The sequence below is a fragment of the Phycodurus eques genome, chromosome 2 (assembly GCF_024500275.1).
Source record: "Phycodurus eques isolate BA_2022a chromosome 2, UOR_Pequ_1.1, whole genome shotgun sequence".
Taxonomy (NCBI): Eukaryota; Metazoa; Chordata; class Actinopteri; order Syngnathiformes; family Syngnathidae; genus Phycodurus; species Phycodurus eques.
In genome coordinates this window covers 23988564-24013343 of record NC_084526.1, presented here as the reverse complement: position 1 = coordinate 24013343, position 24780 = coordinate 23988564, and the positions used below count along the sequence as shown (strand labels likewise).

At 44.3% G+C, this 24780-nt stretch overlaps 1 protein-coding gene across 4 annotated transcripts in view; it reads left to right on the top strand.

The window, feature by feature from the left end:
* The window catches only part of phkb (phosphorylase kinase, beta), a 113727-nt gene that overhangs the window by 8157 nt on the left and 80790 nt on the right, over positions 1-24780 (top strand). For all 4 annotated transcript variants that reach the window (XM_061669999.1, XM_061670002.1, XM_061670000.1 and 1 more), the window contains 4 exons: positions 12611-12749; positions 14211-14310; positions 19741-19848; positions 20217-20297. In XM_061669999.1, the coding sequence (XP_061525983.1) occupies positions 12611-12749; positions 14211-14310; positions 19741-19848; positions 20217-20297 (428 nt within the window). The remainder of the gene's footprint in view (positions 1-12610; positions 12750-14210; positions 14311-19740; positions 19849-20216; positions 20298-24780) is intronic.

The following is a 24780-nucleotide window of genomic DNA, read 5'->3' as shown; positions in this document are numbered from 1 at the left end:
GGGCCCAGAGAAGCCGGCGGCGTTTCTGGGTGTTGTTGATAAATGGCTTTTGCTTTGCATAGTAGAGTTTCAAGTTGCACTTACGGATGTAGCGCCGAACTGTATTTACTGACATTGGTTTTCTGAAGTGTTCCTGAGCTCTTGTGGTGATTGATGTCGGTTTTTGATGCAGTGCCACCTGAGCGATTGAAGGTCAGGGGCATTCAATGTTGGTTTCCGGCCTTGCCGCTTACATGCAGTGATTTCTCCAGATTCTCTGAACCTTTTGATGATATTATGGACCGTAGATGATGAAATCCCTAGATTCCTTGCACTTGTATGTTGAGGAATATTGTCCTTAAACTGTTCGACTAGTTTCTCACGAACAAAGAGGTGAACCTCGCTCCATCTTTGGTTGTGAATGACTGAGCAATTCAGGGAAGCTCCTTTTATACCCAATCATGGCACCCACCTGTTCCCAATTAGCCTGTTCACCTATGGGATGTTCCAAACAGGTGTTTGATGTCTTTTTTGCCAACTGTCCCAGCTTTTTTTAAATGTGTTGCAGCCATCGGACACGACGTCCACAATTTCCAAAAACAATTTGAAATGTGGACTTGTCGGACCACAGAACACTTTTCCACTTGGCATTAGTCCATCTTAGATGAGCTCGGGCCCAGAGAAGCCGGCAGCGTTTCTGGGTGTTGTTGATAAATGGCTTTTGCTTTGCATAGTAGAGTTTCAAGTTGCACTTACGTATGTAGCACCGAACTGTGTTTACTGACAGTGGTTTTCTGAAGTGTTCCTGAGCCCATGTGGTGATATCCTTTACACAATGATGCCGGTTTTTGATGCAGTGCCGCCTGGGGGATCGAAGGTCACAGGCAATCAATTTTGGTTTTCGGCCTTGCCGCTTACATGCAGTGATTTCTCCAGATTTTCTGAACCTTTTGATGATGATATTGACCGTAGATGATGAAATTCCTTAATTCCTTGCAATTGTACGTTGAGGAACATTGTCCTTAAACTGTTCGACTATTTTCTCACGCACTTGTTCACAAAGAGGTGTACCTCGCCCCATCTTTGCTTGTGAATGACTGAGCAATTCAGGGAAGCTCCTTCTATACCCAACCATGGCACCCACCTCTTACCAATTAGCTTGTTCACCTGTGGGATGTTCCAAACAGGTGTTTGATGAGCATTCCTCAACTTTCTCAGTCTTTTTTGCCACCTTTCTCATCTTTTTGGGCATGTGTTGCAGCCATAAAATTCTACGTTAATGATTATTTGCTAAAAACAATAAAGTTTATCAGTTTGAATTTCAATATATTGTCTTTGTAGTGTATTCAATTATATATAAGTTGAACATGATTTGCAAATCATTGTATTCTGTTTATATTTATGTTTAACACAACGTCCCAACTTCATTGTAATTGGGGTTGTTAATTAAATTCTAACTCGCCAAATGAATAACATTCATCATGCAGTAGAGATCCATTTATTTATTGATTTGTTTGTTTGTTTTTTGTTTTTGTTTTTCCCCAAACTAATTTTCAAACCATACTGTTGAAATTAGACTACTTGACACAGATTGTTAAAGTAGAAATAAAATAATCCTCTAAAACAATAAAATAATCAATTAACTGTAATTGGAAACTTAATGTTTACAAACATCCAAAAATCATTGTTCAATAATAGTTTCTGATAATGGCATCCCTTACTGAATGTTCAATCACTCTCTCATTCTGAAAGAAAGTCAGCGGTGTCTTCTTTTAGCTGGCTCAGGTGCATCATTGACCTCATTACAGATGCACCCAACCAGCCTGTTTCCGCCCTATGTGGTCGCTTTTCCATTACACTTTTTCGAGGCCGGGCGGTGACAATGCCACCGTTCCTCAGAACCTCTTCCGACCTGATTCTAAAACGCAGGAGGAGGGCCGTGACGTCACTGTCATCTGATTGTCCGACAGATGTAGGATGTTTCTTTAAGCGTGGTTACTTGTCACTTTCACAATCATGGCATCTAAAGGCTACCACACACCAAGCCTACCCGCCAAACTCAACTGCACTGTTGGACAGTGTGCATGGTTTGGCAACTGTTTTCATGAGTGGCCGATCAGTCTTCCACTGGTTTTTCCGCACTTAGAAATTTGAATCGCTGTCTTAACATCACAGATTACAGTCAATCAAAACGCAGATAAGCTTTCCCTCACAGGAAAAAAAAACACATTTCCAGGTTTAGCAAGCCGCAACGCCTCAAGCCATATAAATAGTATATAAAGCGACATGGTGGTCGACTGGTTAGCACAACTGCCTTACAGTGCTAAATCCGGCCTCGCCTTTGTGGAGTTTGCATTTTCTTCCCTGTGTGGGTTTTCTCCGGGTACTCCGATTTCCTCCCATATTCCAAAAACATGCATGGTAGGTTAATTGATGACTCTCGCTCATAGTCGGCTGGGGTGGACCCCAGCACACCAGCGACTCAAGTGAGGATAAGTGGTCGGGAAAATGGATGGATGGAAGGATAAAGCATCAAATATTGTGTTTTACATCAATACCTAACTATATTCATAATGTATAATGTGCCTCTGGATGAAAAAGCAAAGCTTGTCACCAGAATGTGTGTGAACGTACGTACACGCTGGGTACGTTCAAATGGATGGAGGCTGCGAGCCTCCTTTCAAATATCCACACTCTCGCTGTAATTTTCCCCAAGACCGTCTCTCTTTAGCGACATGATTTTTCCTTAAAATGTCACTAAGCAAAAATCTGTGTTGTTTCTAAATACATTAAATATGTTTGAAGTGGCGGAACGGTGGTTAGAGTGTCTGCCTCACAGTTCTGAGGACCGGGGTTCAATCCCCGGCCCCACCTGTGTGGGGTTTGCATGTGTGTGTGAACGTACGTACACGGTAACGCGCTCTCTAGTATTGTCTTTGTTTTTGTGTTTTTCGTCCGTCTTTGGAGACCTTACACGACTCACTTACACAAGGGGAGACCTGCTAACCATCAAGGAGGCTACTCCGGACTTTCTGTCACCAACTTTCGAAAATCCGCTCAGTTTTTTCCCCGAGTTACTCACCGGAGCGGCGTCCGCGGTTTTCGGCGCATGGATGCGGAAGCGACGGCACAGAGGAAAACGAGCCGGCATTCAGGTGAAACTCCGCAAGAGAGGACACAGATTGGCGTTCCCGTCGATCCACCTCGCGAATGTACGCTCCCTACCCAACAAAATGGACGAGCTTCATCTTCTGTTAAAGACCAGTAAAGACTTCGGACGTTCCGCGGCCATGTGCTTCACGGAGACCTGGCTTTGCGACGCTGTACCCGATGGCGCCGTCACGCTTCCCGGCTTCAACATTCATCGAGCGGACCGCGACAGGGAATCATCGGGAAAAACGAAGGGCGGCGGGATATGCCTCCATATAAACGAAAAATGGTGTATGGACGTCACGGTGCTCAGCACACACTGCAGCCCGCATTTGGAGTCGCTGTTTCTGAACTGTAAACCATTTTACTCGCCACGTGAGTTTGCATCGTTTATACTGGCTGGAGTCTATATCACACCGCAAGCTAACACGAGCGCCGCATTGCTAACGCTCGCCGAACAGGTCAACGAAATTGAAAAAAAACACCCTGACTCACCCCTCATTATTCTCAGGGACTTTAACAAAGCTAAACTCAACCACGAACTCCCTAAATACAAGCAGCACATCGACTGTCCTACCAGGGAAAATAATACTTTAGACCACTGCTACACTACGGTAAAAAACGCATACTGTGCTATACCTCGTGCAGCCCTGGGCTCGTCTGATCACTGCTTAATTCACTTAATACCGACGTACAAGCAAGAACTTAAATGTGCGAAGCCTACAGTGAAAACAGTCAAAAAGTGGACCAATGAAGCAAAGATGGAACTTCAAAGCTGTTTAGACTGCACAGACTGGAGTGTCTTTGAAAATTCAGCTGGCAGCCTGGATGAATATACGGACACTGTCACATCCTATATCAATTTCTGTGAAGAGGTTTGTGTACCAACAAAATCATTTCGGACATTCAACAACAACAAGCCGTGGTTCACTGCTAAACTTAAGCAGCTTCGCCAAGCTAAGGAAGATGCATATCAGAGCGGGGACAGGGCCCTGTATAATCGAGCTAGAAACCAGCTTACTAAAGAAATTAACATTGCAAAGAGGATCTATGCAGCAAAGTTGGAAAAACAGTTTAGCGCGAACGACTCGAAATCAGTCTGGCGTGCATTCCAATCGCTGACTAATTACAAGCGACGATCCCCCCAAGCTGAGAACAATAGCACACTAGCCAACGACTTGAATACCTTCTATTGCAGATTTGAAAAGGACAGTTTCACTCCACACACCCACCCGGCCGCACCCGCGACCACAACCACACCTCTGACTTCTGCGTTAACCATCCATGAACAGGATGTGAGACGCATCTTCAAACAACAGAAGATTAACAAAGCAACAGGACCGGACCATGTGTCCCCATCCTGCCTCAAAGTCTGCGCGGACCAGCTCGCTCCAGTCTTCACTCAGATCTTTAACAGATCTTTGGAAATGTGCGAAGTTCCATCCTGCTTCAAACGCTCCACCATCATTCCAGTCCCCAAGAAACCTGCCATCTCTGGTCTGAATGACTACAGGCCTGTCGCTTTGACATCTGTGGTCATGAAGTCCTTTGAACGTCTCGTGCTGGACCACCTCAAGAGTGTCACAGGTCCCTTGCTGGACCCCCTGCAGTTTGCCTACCAAGCCAACAGGTCTGCGGATGATGCAGTCAACATGGGACTGCACTTCATCCTAGAACACCTCGACAGTGCAGGGACCTACGCGAGGATCCTGTTCGTGGACTTCAGCTCAGCGTTCAACACCATCATCCCTGAACTCCTTTCAACCAAGCTTCTCCAGCTCAGCGTCTCACCTGCCATCTGCCAGTGGATTTACAGCTTTCTGACAGGCAGGACACAGCAGGTCAGGCTGGGGGAGGGCACCTCATCCACACGCAGCATCAGCACTGGGGCGCCCCAAGGTTGTGTCCTCTCTCCGCTGCTCTTCTCTCTCTACACGAACGACTGCACCTCAGCGAACCCGACTGTCAAGCTCCTGAAGTTTGCAGATGACACCACTGTCATCGGCCTCATCAAGGACGGTGACGAGTCTGCATATCGACAGGAAGCGGAGCGGCTGGAGCTGTGGTGCGGGCGACACAACCTGGAGCTGAACACGCTCAAGACGGTAGAGATGATCGTGGACTTCAGGAGGCATCCTTCGCCACAGCTGCCCCTCACGTTGTCCAGCTGCCTTGTGTCAACCGTCGAGACCTTCAAGTTCCTGGGAATTACAATCTCTCAGGACCTGAAGTGGGCGAACAACATCAACTCCGTCCTCAAAAAGGCCCAGCAGAGGATGTACTTCCTGCGGCTTCTGAGAAAGCACGGCCTGCCACCGGAGCTGCTGAGACAGTTCTACACAGCGGTCATCGAATCGGTCCTGTGTTCTTCCATCACAGTCTGGTTTGGTGCTGCTACAAAAAAGGACAAACTCCGACTGCAACGGACAATCAAAACTGCTGAAAGGATTGTCGGTACCCCCCTACCCACCATTGAGGACTTGCACGCTGCCAGAACTAAGACAAGGGCGTGCAAAATCCTCTCGGACCGTCTGCACCCCGGTCACCGCCTCTTCCAGCTCCTTCCCTCAGGTAGGCGCTACCGATCAACGCAAACTAGAACTAGTAGACATTCCAACAGCTTCTTCCCTCTTGCGATCAACTTCTTAAACACCTAACCTATAATTCCATTACAACAAGCTGGCAATTTTTTGACTTGAGTTCGTTGTCACATTTCTGTGGGGCCAATTATGTATTACTCGTGCACTCACTGTAGTTGTCTCGCCATGCTGCACTATTTGCATATACTGGCCACTCATGCCAGAGTAGCATCTGCTCCATTTGCACACTGATTGAGGAGTATCTGTAACATTTGCACAACCGACACTGTCCCAGATGATCGCACTACTCGTCACTTTAAAGCGCATACACTCCTTGAAGTCTCAGCGCCCTTTGCACAATGGTCATTGCACCGGACTATTGCAATATTAGTCGTTCGAACTGCTCTAAGTGCTAGAGGACTCTGCATCTTTTTGCACAATTGTTTTTTGTCAATGTCTTTATGTCCCCAAAGTGTTCTGTAAATTGACTGTTTGTTGTACTAGAGCGGCTCCAACTACCGGAGACAAATTCCTTGTGTGTTTGGACATACTTGGCAAATAAAGATGATTCTGATTCTGATTCTGATTCTGATTCTCCACGTGTCTATGTGGGTTTTCTCCGGGCAATCCGGTTTCCTGTCTCATCCCAAAAACATGCATGGTAGGTTAATTGAAGTCTCTAAATTCCCCCTAGGTGTGAATGTGAGTGCGAATGGTTGTTTGTTAATGTGTGCCCCACGATTGGCTGGCAACCAGTTCAGGGTGTACCCCGCCTCCTGCCCGAAGATAGCTGGGATAGGCTCCAGCACTCCCGCGACCCTTGTGACGATAAGCGGCTCAGATAATGGATGGATGGATGTTTGAAGTGCTGAAAACATATGCAAAGACCAAACAATATAGGACTGAATTGTTGAGATATAGCTAGCTGTATCTCAACAAACGGTGAAAAAGATGCTTTAGCTCCTAAAGCATCTTTTTCACTGTATGAATTTTCCCGTGACGTCACGGGGCTGGGGCGTATACTTTCTACAGCGAGTTCCCTCCCCCACTATATAAGAACAAAGTGACGGCGTTTTGTTTGGCTATGCTGCTCAGTTGTACATTAGCTGTGCTTAGCTTCCATAACAAGGCCCATTTAGCACTCCAGTGTGCAGTTAGCAAGCTAATGATGGCTGCACCCCAAAAATGCGTCTTCACTGTATGCCTCAATTTACAAAACAGCTTGCTTACGTTATTTAAGCTCCCAAAAAATGAGGGAATAAAAAAGCAATGGATTGACTTTTTGAAGACACATGCAGATGGGCGAGCTGAACATCAACACTACCAGTCGACTCTGCAGTGTGCATTTTTTGATGGATAGTTTTGTAAACTTTCACCAGAGACAACATGGCTTCGTGGGTAACTTGATATTAATGAATGGGGCAGTGCCAACCTGGGCTTCCTCCTACCGTCCCGCTGTCATCAGGTGTCGTATTCAGCTGTGACATTATGTCACCATGACTTGTGTGCTTATATTTATGATTTTAGTCCACAATAACAATTACATTTTTAAATTGAGCCTGCGAACGTTATTTTACATCGTATAAGTTATCACGTCCTCAGTATGTTTGATTACTTTTGGCGCATCCATTCAACAAGCCCACAGCGTCTGAGAGCTGGCCCTTATTATCATTAAAGCTTTTTAAGCCCATTTTTATATACTTAATTAATTTTTGTATTCATTCAAATTTGGCAGGCTTGTTAACATTGCTTTTCTTTGGTGTGTTGAATTTACATTACACTTTTTGGGCCTTTTTAATCCCACTTTAACTATATATACAGAGGCTGAAATAAGTATTCAACATGTCACAATTGTTCTCACTAAATATATTTCCAAAGGTGCTATTGAGATGAAATGTTCACCAAATGTTGGGAACAACCCAAATAATCCATACATACAAAGAAAGTAGAACAAATAAGATCAGAAATTAAGTTGTGTGTAAAAATGTGAAATGACACAGGGAAAAAGTATTGAACACAAGACAACACCTAAACTCTATCAATAATCAAACAGCAATCCAGCCCCTTGTCACTGCTAATGAATATCAGCTGGTTCAGTCCTAATTGATGGCCTACAAAAAGGTCTCATTGCCAAGGTGTGAGTAAAGACACATCTCATGATGGGTACGAGCAAAGAGCTGTCTCAAGACTATTGCAAACTAACTGTTGCAAAACAACGTTCCAGTGAGCACGGTTGGGGCCATAATACGTAAGTGGAAAGCCAATCATACCGCCATAAATTTGTATCGATCAGGTGCTCCTTGCAAACAGAGGAGTGCAAAAAATAATCAGAAGAGTTCTCCAAAAGCCAAAGACCACCTGTGGAGAGCTTCAAAAAGACCTGGAATTTCACATTATTGAAGAAAAGAGGAATGAGCAAATCTACCGATACATTCTTGACAAAAATCTGCTACGATTTACGACGATGATGCAAATAAAATGAGGATGGACATTTCATCAGAATAATGATCCAAAACATATTGCCCTGAAACTCTCAATCGGTTTCAAAGAAAAAAAATAAATTGCTATAATGGCACATCACCTGAATTGAATCCAATTGAAAATATGTGGAAAGAACTGAAACTCAATATCCATAAAACAATATTTGAAGACTGCTTGTGTGGCGGAATGCACCAAAATCACACAAGAGCAATGCACGCGACTAGTTTCTCCATACAGGAGGCGTATCGAATCTGTCATTGCAAACAAAGGCTTTTGTAGAAAGTATTAAATAAATACCAGTTGGTATTACACATAACTTAATTTCTGAGATTATCTGTTCTACTTTCTTTGTATGGATGGATTACTTCGGTTGTTCCCAACATCAAACGCCTATGCAGGCTTGCTGTTCAGGACATCTACTTGTGCAATCGCTTGTGCGGGGGTGCATCGGCAATTCTACGCGATGGTCTGGTCCAGTCGACTTTGTTCATATCGCCAGTGTGCGGCAGACTTAAAGCAGTTTTTGTTCCGTGGTCGACTGAGGAGGTGCGGGCATTTTTGTCCATATTGGGAGAAGCTGAAATACAGGGGGAGATGGAAGGCATGACAAGAAACGAGCCCGTCAACTTCTTCTTGATCCCGCCCCAATCCCTCCCACTTTTGATTGGTGCCCGTTGTAAAGGAAAAGCAACGGAGGCCAGGCCAAGCGAGGGCAGGCTGTTCTGGAACTTGTAATGGAAAACCGCCGAGAGAGGGACATTCCACTTTGTGGCAATATTGTGAATGACACTATAAGCAAGTATTATGTTGCACACTCCTTGGGGTTCCACTCGCTAGTAGTTGAGGAATACAAAGTGTCTCTTCAGAACTCCATTTAAATCCTCAACAGAAGACCTTGTTTATTAATGTTTCAAGTTTGAAATTTGAAATTTACATTTATTGCTCTTGGGCTGGTTAAATATATTGAAAATCGGTTACTGTATTTGTATTTTCTATCCTTTTTGTTTTTTCAAATAAATTGAATGATGCCATGCTGGTTATTCTACTAGTTTTTTTGTTTTTGTTTGTTGTTTTTGTCTTATTTTACACACCTAGTAGCCTTCAGTTTGATTTACAGTGCAGTCTAAGTAAGAGCACTCATTATCCGGATTTGGTAAGATGAAAAGTTTGGATCTGGATCAGACTGATTCAATCGACTTTTACTTTGAGCAACTGGGATAAAAGTAAAAATTATTACGTGATCCTGGATAGCAAAAAATTTAATTTCAAAATCTGGATAATTTAGATCCGGATAACAGCTTTCGAACAATTGGGCCTTGGTTCTATGAGTAGTGTGAAACACATACATCAGAGTGGAAGTTGAATTTCCCCTTGAGAGACACCTTCAGTATAATTGATTCTAATTTTTAAAAAAAAAATGTCCATTCAGTTGTTCAAAAGGTGTAATCCGCATCACAATTATCTGCCACTACTGCTGCAAAAACAATATGAGTGCCTTTCTGCTATTTGCACCTCAAAAGCAACAACAAGAAAAGATTGATTCAATGGATGCCTTAGAGCGTAATAAAGTCTTACCTGTACTGACTTCAGGTTGTTCAATGGCTTCAAGCGGAAGATTCTGATCCTCAACAACTTTGAGTTGGTACAGGTAAAGCTTTGTCACTCACCGAAGCATCCGCTGAATCGAGCTTTTGTGGATTCTGAGTTCCCGTGCAGCTTTCCCTGGCTTTGCGCAAACTAAAGTCAGCACTAAATGAATATGATTACCGTACATTGATGTCACTACAACAGCAATGCTTTGCGCTTCATTCACTTTATTGAATGTGGCCTTAGCCAGGAGGGATTGATGTCATCAAGCGGTATTCATTGTTCATTGGGTGTTTCGACCCTTAACTACAACACCCTCCTGATGGTGGGTTGTTAATGTTGGCCAAATCACTGCCCATCTCCACCTCTTGGCTTCCAGTCTACTCCTCTCTCTTGTTCCAGAACCAGCTAGGGGCTCTTTCTGCTGCCTCCCACAACCTGCAAGCTGCTGCCTTTCTCTCTGTTCCTATTACTCCAATGGCTGTGAGCATTCTCCCAACAGACCAAGAGGGGAATCCTCAACAACCAACATCGACTGGAAACAGCCATGCTTGCCATACTTTCCCCCTTGCATTCACAAAACATATCATGGTACTTAGAGTTCTTCCTTTAGAAGGCTTGTTTGCAAACTCTGTCCCATGTGACAGTCAGCCGAATGACGATCATTTTCTTTGCCTCTTCAGACTACAACTGCTGTATCTTTGTTCAATCAATTGACTTTGATCAAGTGCCAATTGAAACATGTTATACAGTATCCCCCCCTCATTTTCAGACTCTGAAGTCCAGTCCTCTTGACTGAGGTGGTCTGATTCTTGTGTCTATCATTTTTGCTTGCTGCTTTCTGTGCCCTAGTCAGTGGTATACTTGAATGTGCCTTCCGAATGGATGAACCGGGCATTTTCACCAAATAACCAATAAGCAGCAAGTGATGTACAGTTTTTATTATGCCTTTCTTCGGGATCTGATTTTAGACTCTCATCGAATACAGTGTCTTGTTCAGGCCATGCTTTTTATGTAGCTGGATCAGCTGCTTCCTGATAAACGTTCTTAAATGTTCTCTGAAAGTAAAAATTACAGGTAACATCCCCAGCTCTGCCTCAAATACTTGGTATTTTTTTCACCTGACTGCTGATGTATGTTTCTAAAAACAAAATACAAATCTGATGGCTTCCAAACGCACTTTGTAAAGCCTCAATACAGCAATCTGTACCAGCGTCTGCATTGTTTAGGCGAACAGCCTGAATTACAGTATTTTCCAAGGTGGTCTCTTGAGGCTCTCCAAGATTCTCGTTTGGTTCTCCCGAGCTGAACAGTTGCACTTTGGGCGTGGCAATGAAACACTTTTCCTTTTTTGAAGAATTGTTCACTGTCTACCAAAATGCTACATGTTGCTACACGTTCGCTGCCACCATTTAGCATACAAGTGTCAAACTGGTGGCCCGGGGACCAGATCCGGCCCATTTTATGTGGCCCGCGAGAGCAAATCATGTGCATTGATTTTGTGTTTCTTAGTAAAGTACCAAAATTGAAAGTTGTCTTCACTTTTAAAAATATTGAGATATTGCCAGCGTTTTTTGTTACCAATTCCCCTTTAAAAAACTTTTTATAATACTGTAGTTAAAAAGTTTTTACTGGCTTCTGATTTCAAAACTAGTTATCCCTCAATTTGTGTATACATTTATAGCTCTGAGTGATACCATAACCACGATGTGGCCCATGACAAAAATGAGCTTGACACCCCTGATCTAGCACCACACATAGTTCAATGTTTGCTCGTAACTCAAGGCAAAAAAACGGCCAAGCTACGGCTTGTATCTCAATAAACTCATAAGTCTGGTCACCCATAAATTGAAGTACCACTGCATATCAAATTAAATTGATTGCTGCTGCTCAGCAGCTCAGCAGCAGCAGCATAAATTGAACAAATTAAGACTTTTGCTTCACTTTAAACTAATAAATTAATTGAATACCTTTAGTTTACAAGTGAATTAACCTATGGAACCACACTGGCGCCCACACACTTCCACAAGCCAGCAAATGTGTCAATTTAAACAAATAACCCCCATGTTGTAGTTAGGGTGGGGCATCGTTTGAATTTGAGCGATTTTGGTTCGGATTCTGGTTCCTTATTTCGATTCCGGTTCCAAATGATTTCTCTATTCAGATTATTTTAGGGGGCCGGGTCAAAAACGTAACATGGTTTGAATAACCATAGACGTATTTTATTGTTTCACTCACCCAATTGACTAACAGTTGACTTCACTGAAGCTCCGCGTGGTGTAGCCTGAGGCTTGGAGCGCATCAGATGCTACACATCGTGAAAGCCTCCTTTGCAGAACATAATCTTATTCCAAGTGTTGCACTGAGACGACTGGTCATTCATTTTAACAAAGTTAAGACACACTCTTGTTCGCCGCCACCACCGCTGGGGACAAGCACGTCTTTCGTGCGCGTTCTTCTTCGTTGGTTTTCACAGCTTCTTCTTTGGTTTTTGGAACGAAGTACCGCCTCTGCCCAATTACAGCACAGAACAATTTGTTGAGTTGCAACATCACAATCCAGCAAATATACGAAGGGCTCACTTGCAGACAAATGTTTTAGGGAAAAAGGCAAGTAACAAAAGATCTACTTGGTTTTCTGTGCTTTCTGTTTGTTTCTTGTTAGCTTTGCTTTCCACAAGTTGTATATTTAGCTTGAAGATCAGGACTTGAGCTGAAGATGTGGGTTGACAAATTTGAGTAAATCACCTTTATGCATGTTTCATCGAGAAATGAGCCTCTTAGCCTGACTTCATTAAGACTTGTTTTTGTTTTGTTTTTTTCCTCTCTTGTCAGTCAAGACCACCATCCTCAACTACCAGAGTCCCACCACCGGCCTCTTCCCCATTAAGACCTGTTCCACTTGTAAAGAGGCCAAGGTGCGGGACTCCCTGTACTGTGCGGCAGGATCCTGGGCGCTTGCCATGGCCTACCGGTCAGTATCACGGTATACCAAATAATTATGTGTGAGTCAAGCAGCATGTGGCTCATGACCCAAGGTTATTTCCAAAGTAACGGTAAACAATTGCTTGTTTGCTCTCTTGTACTCATAATTTTTTCTTATTTTATGGCCACCAATTTACTTCCAGAAAACTTTGGTAATTCAATAATCAGAATTTGTATTTTTGTCAGGCCAAAATGCCCAGTCCGACCGCACACTACTGTTTAGTTCTTTTTTCCATTGAGGTTTTTTATCAAGCAGCGTTCATGCCCTCTATGCTTGCACTCCTCTTTGATTGGGTGTTTCAGTTGGGACAGATGAGGACAAAAACAAACTTAAAAGAGCCATGAGGACTGAACAAGAGTGAGTGAAGGCGATGAATAAAGGGAAGAGAAAAAATAGAGGGAGATGGAAAGGGAGGGATGTTAAAAATAGAACATTGCACTGCAATGTGACCGGCGGCGGATTGCAGCCATCAGTCACGGCCACCACCTATTAGAATTGTCACTGGGATTTAATTAAGATGATTCTCATCTGACGGCCTCACAGAATGGCATTACTTCTTTTGCAGCCAGATGCTATGTGTGTGTGTGTCACACAATCACTTGATTTCATTCACTCAGTTCAATTGCATTACAATTAGCATATGCCATGTTTTCTTGTCATCCGAACCTCTGAAACGCCAACAACATCTGATTAATGAGTGTACACGCTCACTGGCCAGAACATTAGGTACACATGCACAATTGATATTAATGTCGGTTTGACGTGTCTGACATTATTTTCCCCCTCTCAGTTGCCCGTAAGTGTCAATGTGATTGTGAATGGTTGTTTGTTTATATGTGCCCTGCCATTGGGTGGCGACCAGTTCAGGGTGTACTCCCAGCTGACTCTTGCCCAGAGTCAGCTGGCATAGGCTCCAGCATGCCCATGACTCCAGTGAGGATTCGCGGTACTGAAAATGAATGGATGGATGTTGTATAGAACTTTATTTCAATACTAGCTACAAATAAATGCTCCTCTTTTCATTTAAGCCTACCTGATTTTAGTTTGTTTTGTCCATTGTTGCCTCCAGAGAAAGTGTGCCAATCATCTATTTGGAAGGATACAAAAATCTGTTGTATACTTTTACTTAATGGGGTCGCTTCAGTACTTTTACCACAGTTGTTTTTTGCACAAATATCAGTACTTAAGTACTGAATACTAGTGCATTCGACATCTCTGCAGATAGCAAATACTGTAGTTTTATATTATGTGGTACAAAAAATGGGTGAGTTTGTGAATGGGGTTTAGCATTCGGTATGTTTTTAAGTCTACCAATGTCATGAGCATTAAGACATTTAGGGTTGAAACATGCAAAGACAGATATACCGTTCTCCTTATTTCAGCCCAGTGAAGTATCAACATGATTTTTGCTGCTTCATTTATAACTTTATCTGTGTTTTTTCACTATAGTCGCATCGACGATGACATGGGACGCACCCATGAACTGGAGCACTCAGCCATCAAGTGCATGAGAGGAATCCTCTACTGCTACATGAGACAGGCACATAAGGTTGGTCATATTACATGTTAATGGTATTATTATTGGACTTTAATCCCTCTATTCGTCAATAATCTGTGCCAATAATAGTTCCATCCATCCATTTTCTGAGCCGCTTCTCCTCACTAGGGTCGCGGGCGTGCTGGAGCCTATCCCAGCTGTCATCGGGCAGGAGGCGGGGTACACCCTGAACTGGTTGCCAGCCAATCTCAGGGCACATACAAACAAACAACCATTCGCACTCACATTCGCACTTACGGGCAATGCATGTTTTTGGGATGTGGGAGGAAACCGGAGTGCCCGGAGAAAACCCACGCAGGCACGGGGAGAACATGCCAACTCCACACAGGCGGGGCTGGGGATTGAACCCGGGTCCTCAGAACTGTGAGGCTGACGCTCTCACCAGTCGGCCACCGTGCTGCCGTAAATAATAGTTATATTTTAAAAAGAGCTAAAATATAATTGGATAAAAACATCCTAAAATGTATGACTGTAATTAATGTGGCAGACTGCACCATGATTGGTCAGGCTGCTGTTTGAGGGTGTGGCTTTTTGTCTGGCTGGCCTCCATCAAGGCCAAAATAATGTAGATTTGGGGCGACAACAAAAAGTATAAAATTAAGGAAAAGGTTTAATAAAAATATAATCATCATCAAAATAAATAAATATAATCATGTTGAAAAGTTTACATCAGTTGGAACAGAATCTTGGAGTTTAGTGGTATTATTTTTGTAAGATATATTAGTCATAGTACAAACCCCAATTCCAATGAAGTTGGGACATTGTGTAAAATGTAAATAAAAACCGAATACAATGATTAGCAAATCCTTTTCAACCAATATTCAACTGAATACACTACAAAGATAAAATCTTTCATCTTCAAATTTTCTTTGTTTCTTTTGCAAATATTCTTACTTCAGTTGCTCAACAGTCTGGGGTCTCCATTGTTGTAGTTTGTGCTTCATAATGTGCCTGCACACATTTTCACTGGGCGACAGGTCTGGAGTGCTGGCAGGCCAGTCTAATTCTCGTACTTTTTTTACTATGAAGCCAAGCTGTTGTAACAAGTGCAGAATGTGGCTTGGCATTATCTTGCTGAAATAAGCAGGGATGTCCCTGAAAGAGACTTTGCTTGAATGGCAGCATATGATACTTCAAAACCTGTACATACCTTTCAGTATTAATGGTGCCGTCACAGTTGTGCGAGTTACCCATACCATAGGCACTAACACACCCCCATACCATCACAGAGCCTGGCTTTTGAAATTTTTGATGATAACTATCTGGATGGTCCTGTTCCTCTTTGGCCCAGAGGATTCGAAGTCCATGATTTCCCAAAATAATTTCAAATGTGGACTCGTACATCTCACATGACCTCGGGCCCAGAGACGCAAGCAGCATTTCTGGATGTTGTTTATGTATGGCTTTCACTTTGCATTGTAGAATTTTAACTTACGTTTGTAGATAGCGAACTGTGTTAACTGACAATGGTTTTCTGAAGTGTTTCCGAGCCTACGTGGATGCATCCAAGGTTACGGGCATTCACTGTTGGTTTTCGGCCTTGTGGCTTGCGTGCTTTCTCTTGATTCTCAGAATCTTTTGTTGAAATACCTAAATTCCTTGCAATTGTACGGTGAGAAACTTTGTTCTTAAACTGTTGGACTATTTCCTCCCTCAGTTGTTCACGAAGTGGTGACCCTCCCCCCATCCTTGCTTGTTAACAACTGAGCCTTTCGGGGATGAATGCTCCTTTTTTTATTACATTAAATATCTTTTCTTTGTAGTGGAATCACAAATCGCTGTATTGTTTTTGTTTTCCACAACCTCCCAACTTCATTGGAATTGGGGTTTGTAAAAAACAAACAATATATATATATATATATATATATATATATATATATATATATATATATATATATATATATATATATATATTTAATTTAAAACAGAAAATAATAAGAATTAAAAAATATTATTCCAAACACATTGTGAATTTACAATAAAAACTATCAGTCCCAAACCATATCAAAACAAAAATGTTGACAATATGTAATTGCAGTGATAATTAAAATAGTAATGAAGTCAAAAGAATAAAAAATACAAACAGAACAAAACATGAGTAGAAATATTTCAACAATAAAACAATAATCTCCTGTAATATAATATAAACTATGTATAAACAATGCAAAAAAAAAAATGTCCCACAAAAAAATTGAAAACAGACCCTTCCTTGTTCGAGGAATTGGGAGAGGAAGAAAAGGAGCAGAGCAGACGGGTACAATATCAGTTAACAGTGGGAGTTGGCATCGAATGAGGAAAGATGGTGGTACTTATGGACAAAAAAAGATGGAGGATGGGGAAGTGGCTGCTCTGATGATGGAGCGAGCCACCGAGAGGGGAAACAAATGAGGTAGAGTGGGACAAAGGCCCAATTATTTATAACTCTCTGTGACAGAGGGAACGACTGGAGGCCCAGCTGTGATTTCATCTCACTACCACACATAAACACACACACACACGCGCGCAGACACACACACATGCACGCACACACACACACACACACACACACACAGCAAACAGAAATATCACTCAGTAGCGCCCTCTATAAAGTTTAAAAAAAAAAAAAAGTCATTCCGCTTCTCCAGTTTCACCGAGCAACACGAAATCAGGTTGACATGTCTATCATAACAAGGTGCAGGTAAAAGTCTCAAGGACACATGCATTTAATCAAACAAAGTAAGCCATTTTGGTTTTAAGTTTTGAGCAAATTCCATGGCCCTTACTTTGACATGGAATTTGTGTCATCTCCCTTTCACTCAGAAATTCCTTTCACATGGACATCCCTTTCACTTGTAGATCCCTTTCATGCAGTTATACCTTTTACTGAAAGATCCCTCTCACACGGAGATAACTTTGACACGGAGGTCCCTTTCACTGCGAGATCCCTTTCACTCAAAGATCACTTCACATGGCGATTCCTTTCATACAGATCATCGCTGTTCTTTTTACTCTGAGATCACTGTAACATGGGGGTCCCTTTCACAGAGATATTCCATCCTTTCTCAATACCACTGATCCTGTTCCCGGTCGCGGGGCGCTGGAGCAAATCCCAGCTGACTTCGGGCGAATGAACCACATCACCATCAGTGACGACAGAGAAGTTCATTTCACTCAAAGATCACTTTCTCACAGAGAACCTTTTCACACAGCCATCCCTTTCATCCATCCACTTTCCGTACCGCTTATCCTCACTGGGGTCACGGGCGTGCTGCAGCCTATCCCAGCTATCTTTGGGCGAGAGGCGGTGTACACCTTGAACTGATCGCCAGCCATTTGCAGGGCACACATAGACAAACAACCATTCACATTCACATTCACATTCAGACCTACAGGCAATTTAGAGTCGACCTATAAACCTACCACTGTTTTTGGGATGTGGGAGGAAACCCTGGACAGAATTTCAAGGCGCAGCCGAGGCGTAGAGGGGGTCCGGTTTGGTGGCCTCAGTATTGCATCTCTGCATTTTGCAGATGATGTGGTTCTGTTGACTTCATCAAGCCGTAATCTCCAACTCTCACTGGACCGGTTCGCAGCCGAGTGTGAAGCGGCTGGGATAAGAATCAGCACCTCCATATCTGAGACCATGGTCCTCAGTCGGAAAAGGGTGGTGTGCCCTCTCCAGGTCGGGGATGTGATCCTGCCCCAAGTGGAGGAGTTCAAGTATCTTGGGGTCTTGTTCACGAGTGAGGGAAGAAATGAACGGGAGATCGACAGGCGGATCGGTGGAGCGTCTGCAGCGATGCGGACTTTGTATCGGTCCGTGTGGTAAAGAAGGAGCTAAGCCGAATGGCGAAGCTCTCGATTTACCGGTCGATCTACGTTCCTACCCTCACCTATGGTCACGAGCTGTGGGTCGTGACCGAAAGAACAAGATCCCGGATACAAGCGGCCGAAATGAGTTTCCTCCGCAAGCTGTCCGGGCTCTCCCTTAGAGATAGGATGAGAAGCTCGGTCATCCGGGAGGATCTCAGAGTAGATTCACTGCTCCTCCACATCGAGAGGAGCCAGATGAGGTGGCGGGGGCATCTGATTCGGATGCCTCCCGGACGCCTCCCTGGTGAGGTGTTCCGGGCATGTACTACCAGGAGGAGACCCCGGGGACAACCCAGGACATGCTGGAGAGACTACGTCCTTCGGCTGGCCTGGGAACGTCTCGGGATCCTCCCGGAAGAGCTGGATGAAGTGGCTGGGGAGAGGGAAGTCTGGGCGTCCCTGCTAAAGCTACTGCACCCGCAACCCGACATCAGATAAGCGGTAGAAAATGGATGAATAGATGGATGGATGGCACGGAGAGAACATGCAAACTCCACAAAGTCGAGGCCGGATTTGAACCCAGGTCCTCAGAACTGTGAGGCAGATTTGCTATTTCAAATGAATTTGACTTCACTTTTCCTGAAGCCATCACACGACAGCAAGTATAAGTGACGTGATTCTCTACCTTGCAGACTTAACCTGCAAAATAGTTGCTTATTAATAAAATGAAAGAAGCATCTTTTAAAATAATTCACAGATTCTGCCCATGCCTTGCATACAGTTTCTGCAACAATGAAAAAAAAATATAGGTAGTATGAAGTCAAATAATATATTAGGACTATTAGACACTGCGAATGCCAAACCATGGATCTATGTGCTCTTATAATGCATTTTTGTAATACAATATTCAACCTTTTTGCTACTGATTGTACTGTATCTCATCCCCTGACGATTGTGTTTGTATGTTCTGTGTTTTCTGAATAAATATTAATCAAAAAAGTCTCTATCTTGCTTTTTAATTTATTCTGTGTTTTCTCTCTCGCTTGAAGTTTTATCCCTCACACATTTTTCTATATTTTATATCTTGTTTACAGCCGTTTTTTTTTTTTTTTTCTCCCCCCCCCTGTATGGCTTGTAATGTTCGTCTTACAATTATTGAGGCAATTTTTTGTTCACATTGCTCTTCTTCACTCAGACTTCTTGATGCATGTTTTTAAAAAATATACACATATATATTGTTCTGCACTATTTTATTTATTAAAATAAAAGTTGTATTTAATTATTTTTAAAGGCCAATGTGAAACTCTCAAGCGTCTTCACGTGATCTGTAAACTTTGTCCGTGTTCTGTTGCTTTAAATATTGCTGCCGTAAAGGATTGTGGTCAAAGCATTTTTAGAATTCATTTGAACAACCTATCTTCCAAGTAGCTACTTCCGGGTAATCTCGCTTGGGTAGGATAGGAAAGGAAAGTTCCTAAGCAAAAGCGAGAATCCAAAGAGGCCCACAGATCCCCTTCACACAGGAATACTTTTCAGTGAGAGATCTCTTTCACACAGAGATCCCTTTCACTCAGCAATCCCATTCCCATAGTGATGCCTTTTACATGGAGATCCCTTTTGTGTGTTTAGGTGGAACAGTTCAAGCAGGACCCCAACCCCTCAAAGTGTCTGCACTCCATGTTCAATGTGGACACAGGTGACGAGATCCACACCTATGACCAATACCACCACCTGCAGGTCAGTTCAATAAAAGCACAATCAAAGAAACGTCCCAATACCTGGGCTGGAGCCACCCTATATGTATTCTTTGAAGGCGAAACCTGTGGAAGCACTCTGAGAAAAGCCATTTTGAACCTTGTTAATTGGGACAGTGGAGCTGTCGGGAGACTTCCTGGTCACGGTGCTAGGTGGCTCCATGCTAGCATTACTAACATATTTTAACTGAAATTCGAAGATGCTTTGTACCCCAGCATTGAAATGTTTTAGTGAAAAGAAGGACCACATTTCAAGGCTGCTTTTTTGCAGGCTGTGTGGCTACGTGTCAGCATTGCTAATGTCAAAATCAACAGAAATGTTAAGTGGTTGTGCTTGTGTGGTTGCCGCAGATCGACGCCGTCTCCCTGTTCCTGCTCTACCTGGTGGAGATGATCTGCTCTGGCCTGCAGATAATCTACAACACTGACGAGGTACAGACTGACTAGGCCATTTACCTGGTTCCATGCCGCTGTTTTGGTTAGCAACAGAGTTCAAATGCGCTTAGCAGTTAACTATTTCAAGTGAACATTAACCTCCAGGATGTGAGATACTTACTACCCGGGAGGGAGGTATTTAAGGGAGTCTTTAAATAGTCTTAAGTAGATGTCTTACATTTATGCTCTTTGGTGCTGCTGTTTTGATTAGAAACAGAATTCAAATGTGCTCAGCTGTTAACTCTTTAATGTCCCTCTGTGTGAGCAGTAGCGTCTATGAAATTAGATAATTACATTTCGTAGGTGTCTATTTTCGGGAGGTGTTTATTTTTCTTGAGTTAACATTCTTTATTGCTGCTCCCTGTCATTGGAATTGCGGCTTCACTGTGGTGAAGAGAGGGGCGGAGCTGTCAGCTGATCACCACCCGGTGGTGAGTTGACTCCGAAGGTGGGGGAAGATGCCGGTCCGACCTGGCAGGCCAAACGCATTGTGAGGGTCTGCTGGGAACGTCTGTCAGAATCCCCTGTCAGAAAGAGTTTCAGCTCCCACCTCCGGCAGAACTTCACCCACCTCTCGGGGGAGGCGGGGGACATTGAGTCCGAGTGGACCACATTCTGCGCCTCTATTGCCGAGGCGGCCGACCGGAGCTGTGGCCGTAAGGTAATCGGTGCCTGTCGTGACGGCAATCCCCGAACCCGTTGGTGGACACCACCGGTGAGGGATGCCGTCAAGCTGAAGAAGGAGTCCTATCGGGCCTTTTTGGCCTGTGGGACTCCTAAGGCAGCTGATGAGTACCGGCTGGCTAAGCGGAATACAGCTGGTCGCTGAAGGAAAAACTCGGGCGTGGGAGGAGTTCGGTGAGGCCATGGAGAAAAACTTCCGGACGGCTTCGAGGAAATTCTGGTCCACCATCACCACACTCCTCGGCCTCCCTGGTAAGGTCTATTCAGGGGGGCTAGAGAGGGGGGCCGTCGGGAAGTCGAATCTCAGATTTAGGAGGAGCACTGTGGTTTTCGTCCTGGCCGTGGATCAGTGGACAAGCTTTTCACCCTCAGCAGGGTCCTCGAGGGGGCATGGGAGTTCGCTCAACCTGTCTACATGTGTTTTGTGGACTTGGAGAAGGCGTTCGACCGTGTCCCTTGTGGAGTCCTGTGGGGGGGTGCTTCGGGAGTATGGGTTACTAAACCCCCTGATACAGGCTATTCGGTCCCTGTACGACGTGTCAGAGTTTTGGCCGCATTGCCAGCAGTAAGTCGGACTCGTTTCCGGTGAGGGTTGGACTCCGCCAAGGCTGCCCTTTGTCACCGATTCTGTTCATAACTTTTATGGACAGAATTTCTAGGCGCAGCCGAAGCGTAGAGGGTGTCCTGTTTGGTAGCCTCAGAATTGCATCTTTGCTTTTTGCCGATTATTTGGTTCTATTGGCTTCATCAGGTCGTGATCTCCAACTCTCACTGGAGCGGTTCGCAGCCGAGTGTGAAGCAGCTGGGATGAGCCGAGTGTGAAGGGGCTGGGATAAGAATCAGCACCTCTAAATCTGAGACCATGGTCCTCAGTCGGAAAAGGGTGGAGTGCCCTCTCCAGGTCGGGGTTGAGATCCTTCCCCAAGTGGAGGAGTTCAAATATCTTGGGGTCTTGTTGGGTCTCGACAGGCGGATCGGTGCAGCGTCTACAGTGATGCGGACTTTGTATTGGTCCGTTGTGGTGAAGAAGGAGCTAAGCCGAAAGGCGAAGCTCTCTATTTACCGGTCGATCTAAGTTCCTGCCCTCACGTATGGTCACAAGCTGTGGGTCGTGACCGAAAGAACAAGATCCCGGATACAAGCGGCCAAAATGAGTTTCCTCCACAAGGTGTCCAGGCTCTCCCTTAGAACGGAAAGTACGGAAAGTATTCAAGTGGGTACGGAAAGTATTTAGACCCCTTTACCCTTAAACTTTTCACTCTTATATATTATATTAGGGCGGCACGGTGGATGACTGATTAGAGCGTCAGCCTCACAGTTCCGAGGACCTGGGTTCAATCCCCGGCCCCTCCTATGTGGAGTTTGCATGTTCTCCCCGTGCCTGCGTGGGTTTTCTCCGGGCACTCCGGTTTCCTCCCACATCCCAAAAACATGCATTAATTGGAGACTCTAAATTGCCCGTAGGTTTGACTGTGAGTGCGACTGGTTGTTTGTTTGTATGTGCCCTGCGATTGGCTGGTAACCAGTTCAGGGTGTACCCCGCCTCCTGCCCCATGACAGCTGGGATAGGCTCCAGCACACCCACAACCCTAGTGAGGAGAAGCGGCTCAGAAAATGGATGGATGGATAGCTTGATTGCTACTTTACGAGTGGAGGCTGGCTTGACCTCAGTCATTTTCGGGGGTCCTTAGCCAAACCGATTTCTTTTTGCACAATGCACTCACCGGCGCTATATACCTACTGTGGGCGTTCCTTTAGCATCCTCCTTCACGCGCACCCTTCCCCCTTTAATGGCCGCATGCTGTCCTCAGCCACGTCCGCTTTTCCTCTGCATAAGCAGTGTGTCGGCAGGAAATGCTCCCAGTCAGTCAAGCAGAGCGCTCATCACACAACAACATTTATAGCTTTTGGAACTTGGTGCACACATAAGGCGCGCCGTCCATTTTGGAGAAAAGACTTTTAAGTGCACCTTATGGTCATGAAAATAATGTACCTTCAAAACATCAATGTAAATAGTTACATCTTTTTTTTTTTTTTAACTTTGAGCCAACACCTAATTTTTAACAGCATGCAGCCAGCAAACAAAAACAAAGCATTTTTTCAAAGAATAATGTTTTTATTCTGTATGCACTATTGGGAAATCCTAATAATACTACTGTAGTGGCTAAGTCCAATTTAAAGCCACTGAGGGTTAAAGTAGACACGCATTTCCATCCATTTTCTGAGCCGCTTCTCCTCACTAGGGTCGCGGGCGTGCTGGAGCCTATCCCAGCTGTCATCGGGCAGGAGGCGGGGTACACCCTGAACTGGTTGCCAGCCAATCGCAGCATAATTATTTGTATTTATGTAAATGGGTTCATACACAAATGTTAAGGTAAAACATTTTTCCATTCCAGTGTTGATCAGGTAGGCATTCTGTTAACAATTCATTATAGGTTAGCCATGATTTCAAATACGAATTCACCCTGTATATAAAATAATTGAACTGTGTTGTCAATCACTGCTTGTTGGAGACAAACTTGGTGTCTACTATTCATCAGCATGCATGGTCATGCTGTACCTCCCCCAAAACGGCTGCGACCAAATCATGTGCTAGTGTGGTATGTCTTACCAGTGCAAAGGTTAGTGTATAGGCCCCCCTATACCACCCCAACCCCCAAACCACACAGCTGCTTGCCGGCCAGTGGGGTGATTCTTCTTCTTCTTTTCCTTTCAGCTTGTCCCATTAGGGGCCTCCACAGCGTGTCATCCTTTTCCATGTAAGCCTATCTCCTGCATCTTCTTCTCTAACACCAACTACCCTCATGTCTTCCCTCACTACATCCAATCAACCTTCACTAGCTCTCTTGCCTGGCATTTCCATCCTCATCACCCTTCCACCAATATAGCCACTATCTCTCCCCTGGACGTATCCAAACAATCGAAGTCTGCGCTCTCTCACTTTGTCTCCAAAACTTCTAACCTTGGCTGTCCCTCTGATGATCTCATTTATAATCCTATCCAACCTGCTCACTCCGAGAGAGAACCTCAACATCTTCATTTCCGCCACCTCTGCTTCCTGTTGTCTCTTCAGTGCCACTGTCTCTAATCTGTACATCATGGCTGGCCTCACCACTATTTTATAAACTTTGCCCTTCATCCTAGCAGAGAGTCTTCTGTCACACAACACACCTGACACCTTCCGTTCCAACCTGCTCTTGGACCTGTTTCTTCACTTCCTTACCACAATCACCATTGCTCTTGACCCCAAGTATTTAAAGTCCTCAACCCTTGCTATCTCTTCTCCCTGTAGCCTCACTCTTCCCCATCCACCCCCCTCATTCATGCACATATATTCCGTCTTACTTTGACTAATCTTCATTCCTTTCCTTTCCAGTGCATGCCTCCACCTTTCTAACCGTTCCTCCACCTGCTCCCTGCTTTCACTGCAGATCACAATATCATTCGCAAACATCATGGTCCATTGGGATTCCAGTCTAACCTCATCTGTAAGCCTATCCATCACCACTGCAAACAGGAAGGGGCTCAGGGCTGATCCCTGATGCAGTCCCACCTCCACCTTAAATTTCTGTGTCACACCTACAACACGCCTCACCACTGTTCTGCTGCCCTCATACATGTCCTGTATTATTCTAACATACTTCTCTCCCACTCCAGACTTCCGCATGCAGTACCACAGTTCCTCTCTGGTTACTCTGTCATATGCTTTCTCGAGAGCTACAAAGACACAATGTAGCTCCTTCTGACCTTCTCTGTACTTTTCCAACAATATCCTCAAGGCAAACAATGCATCTGT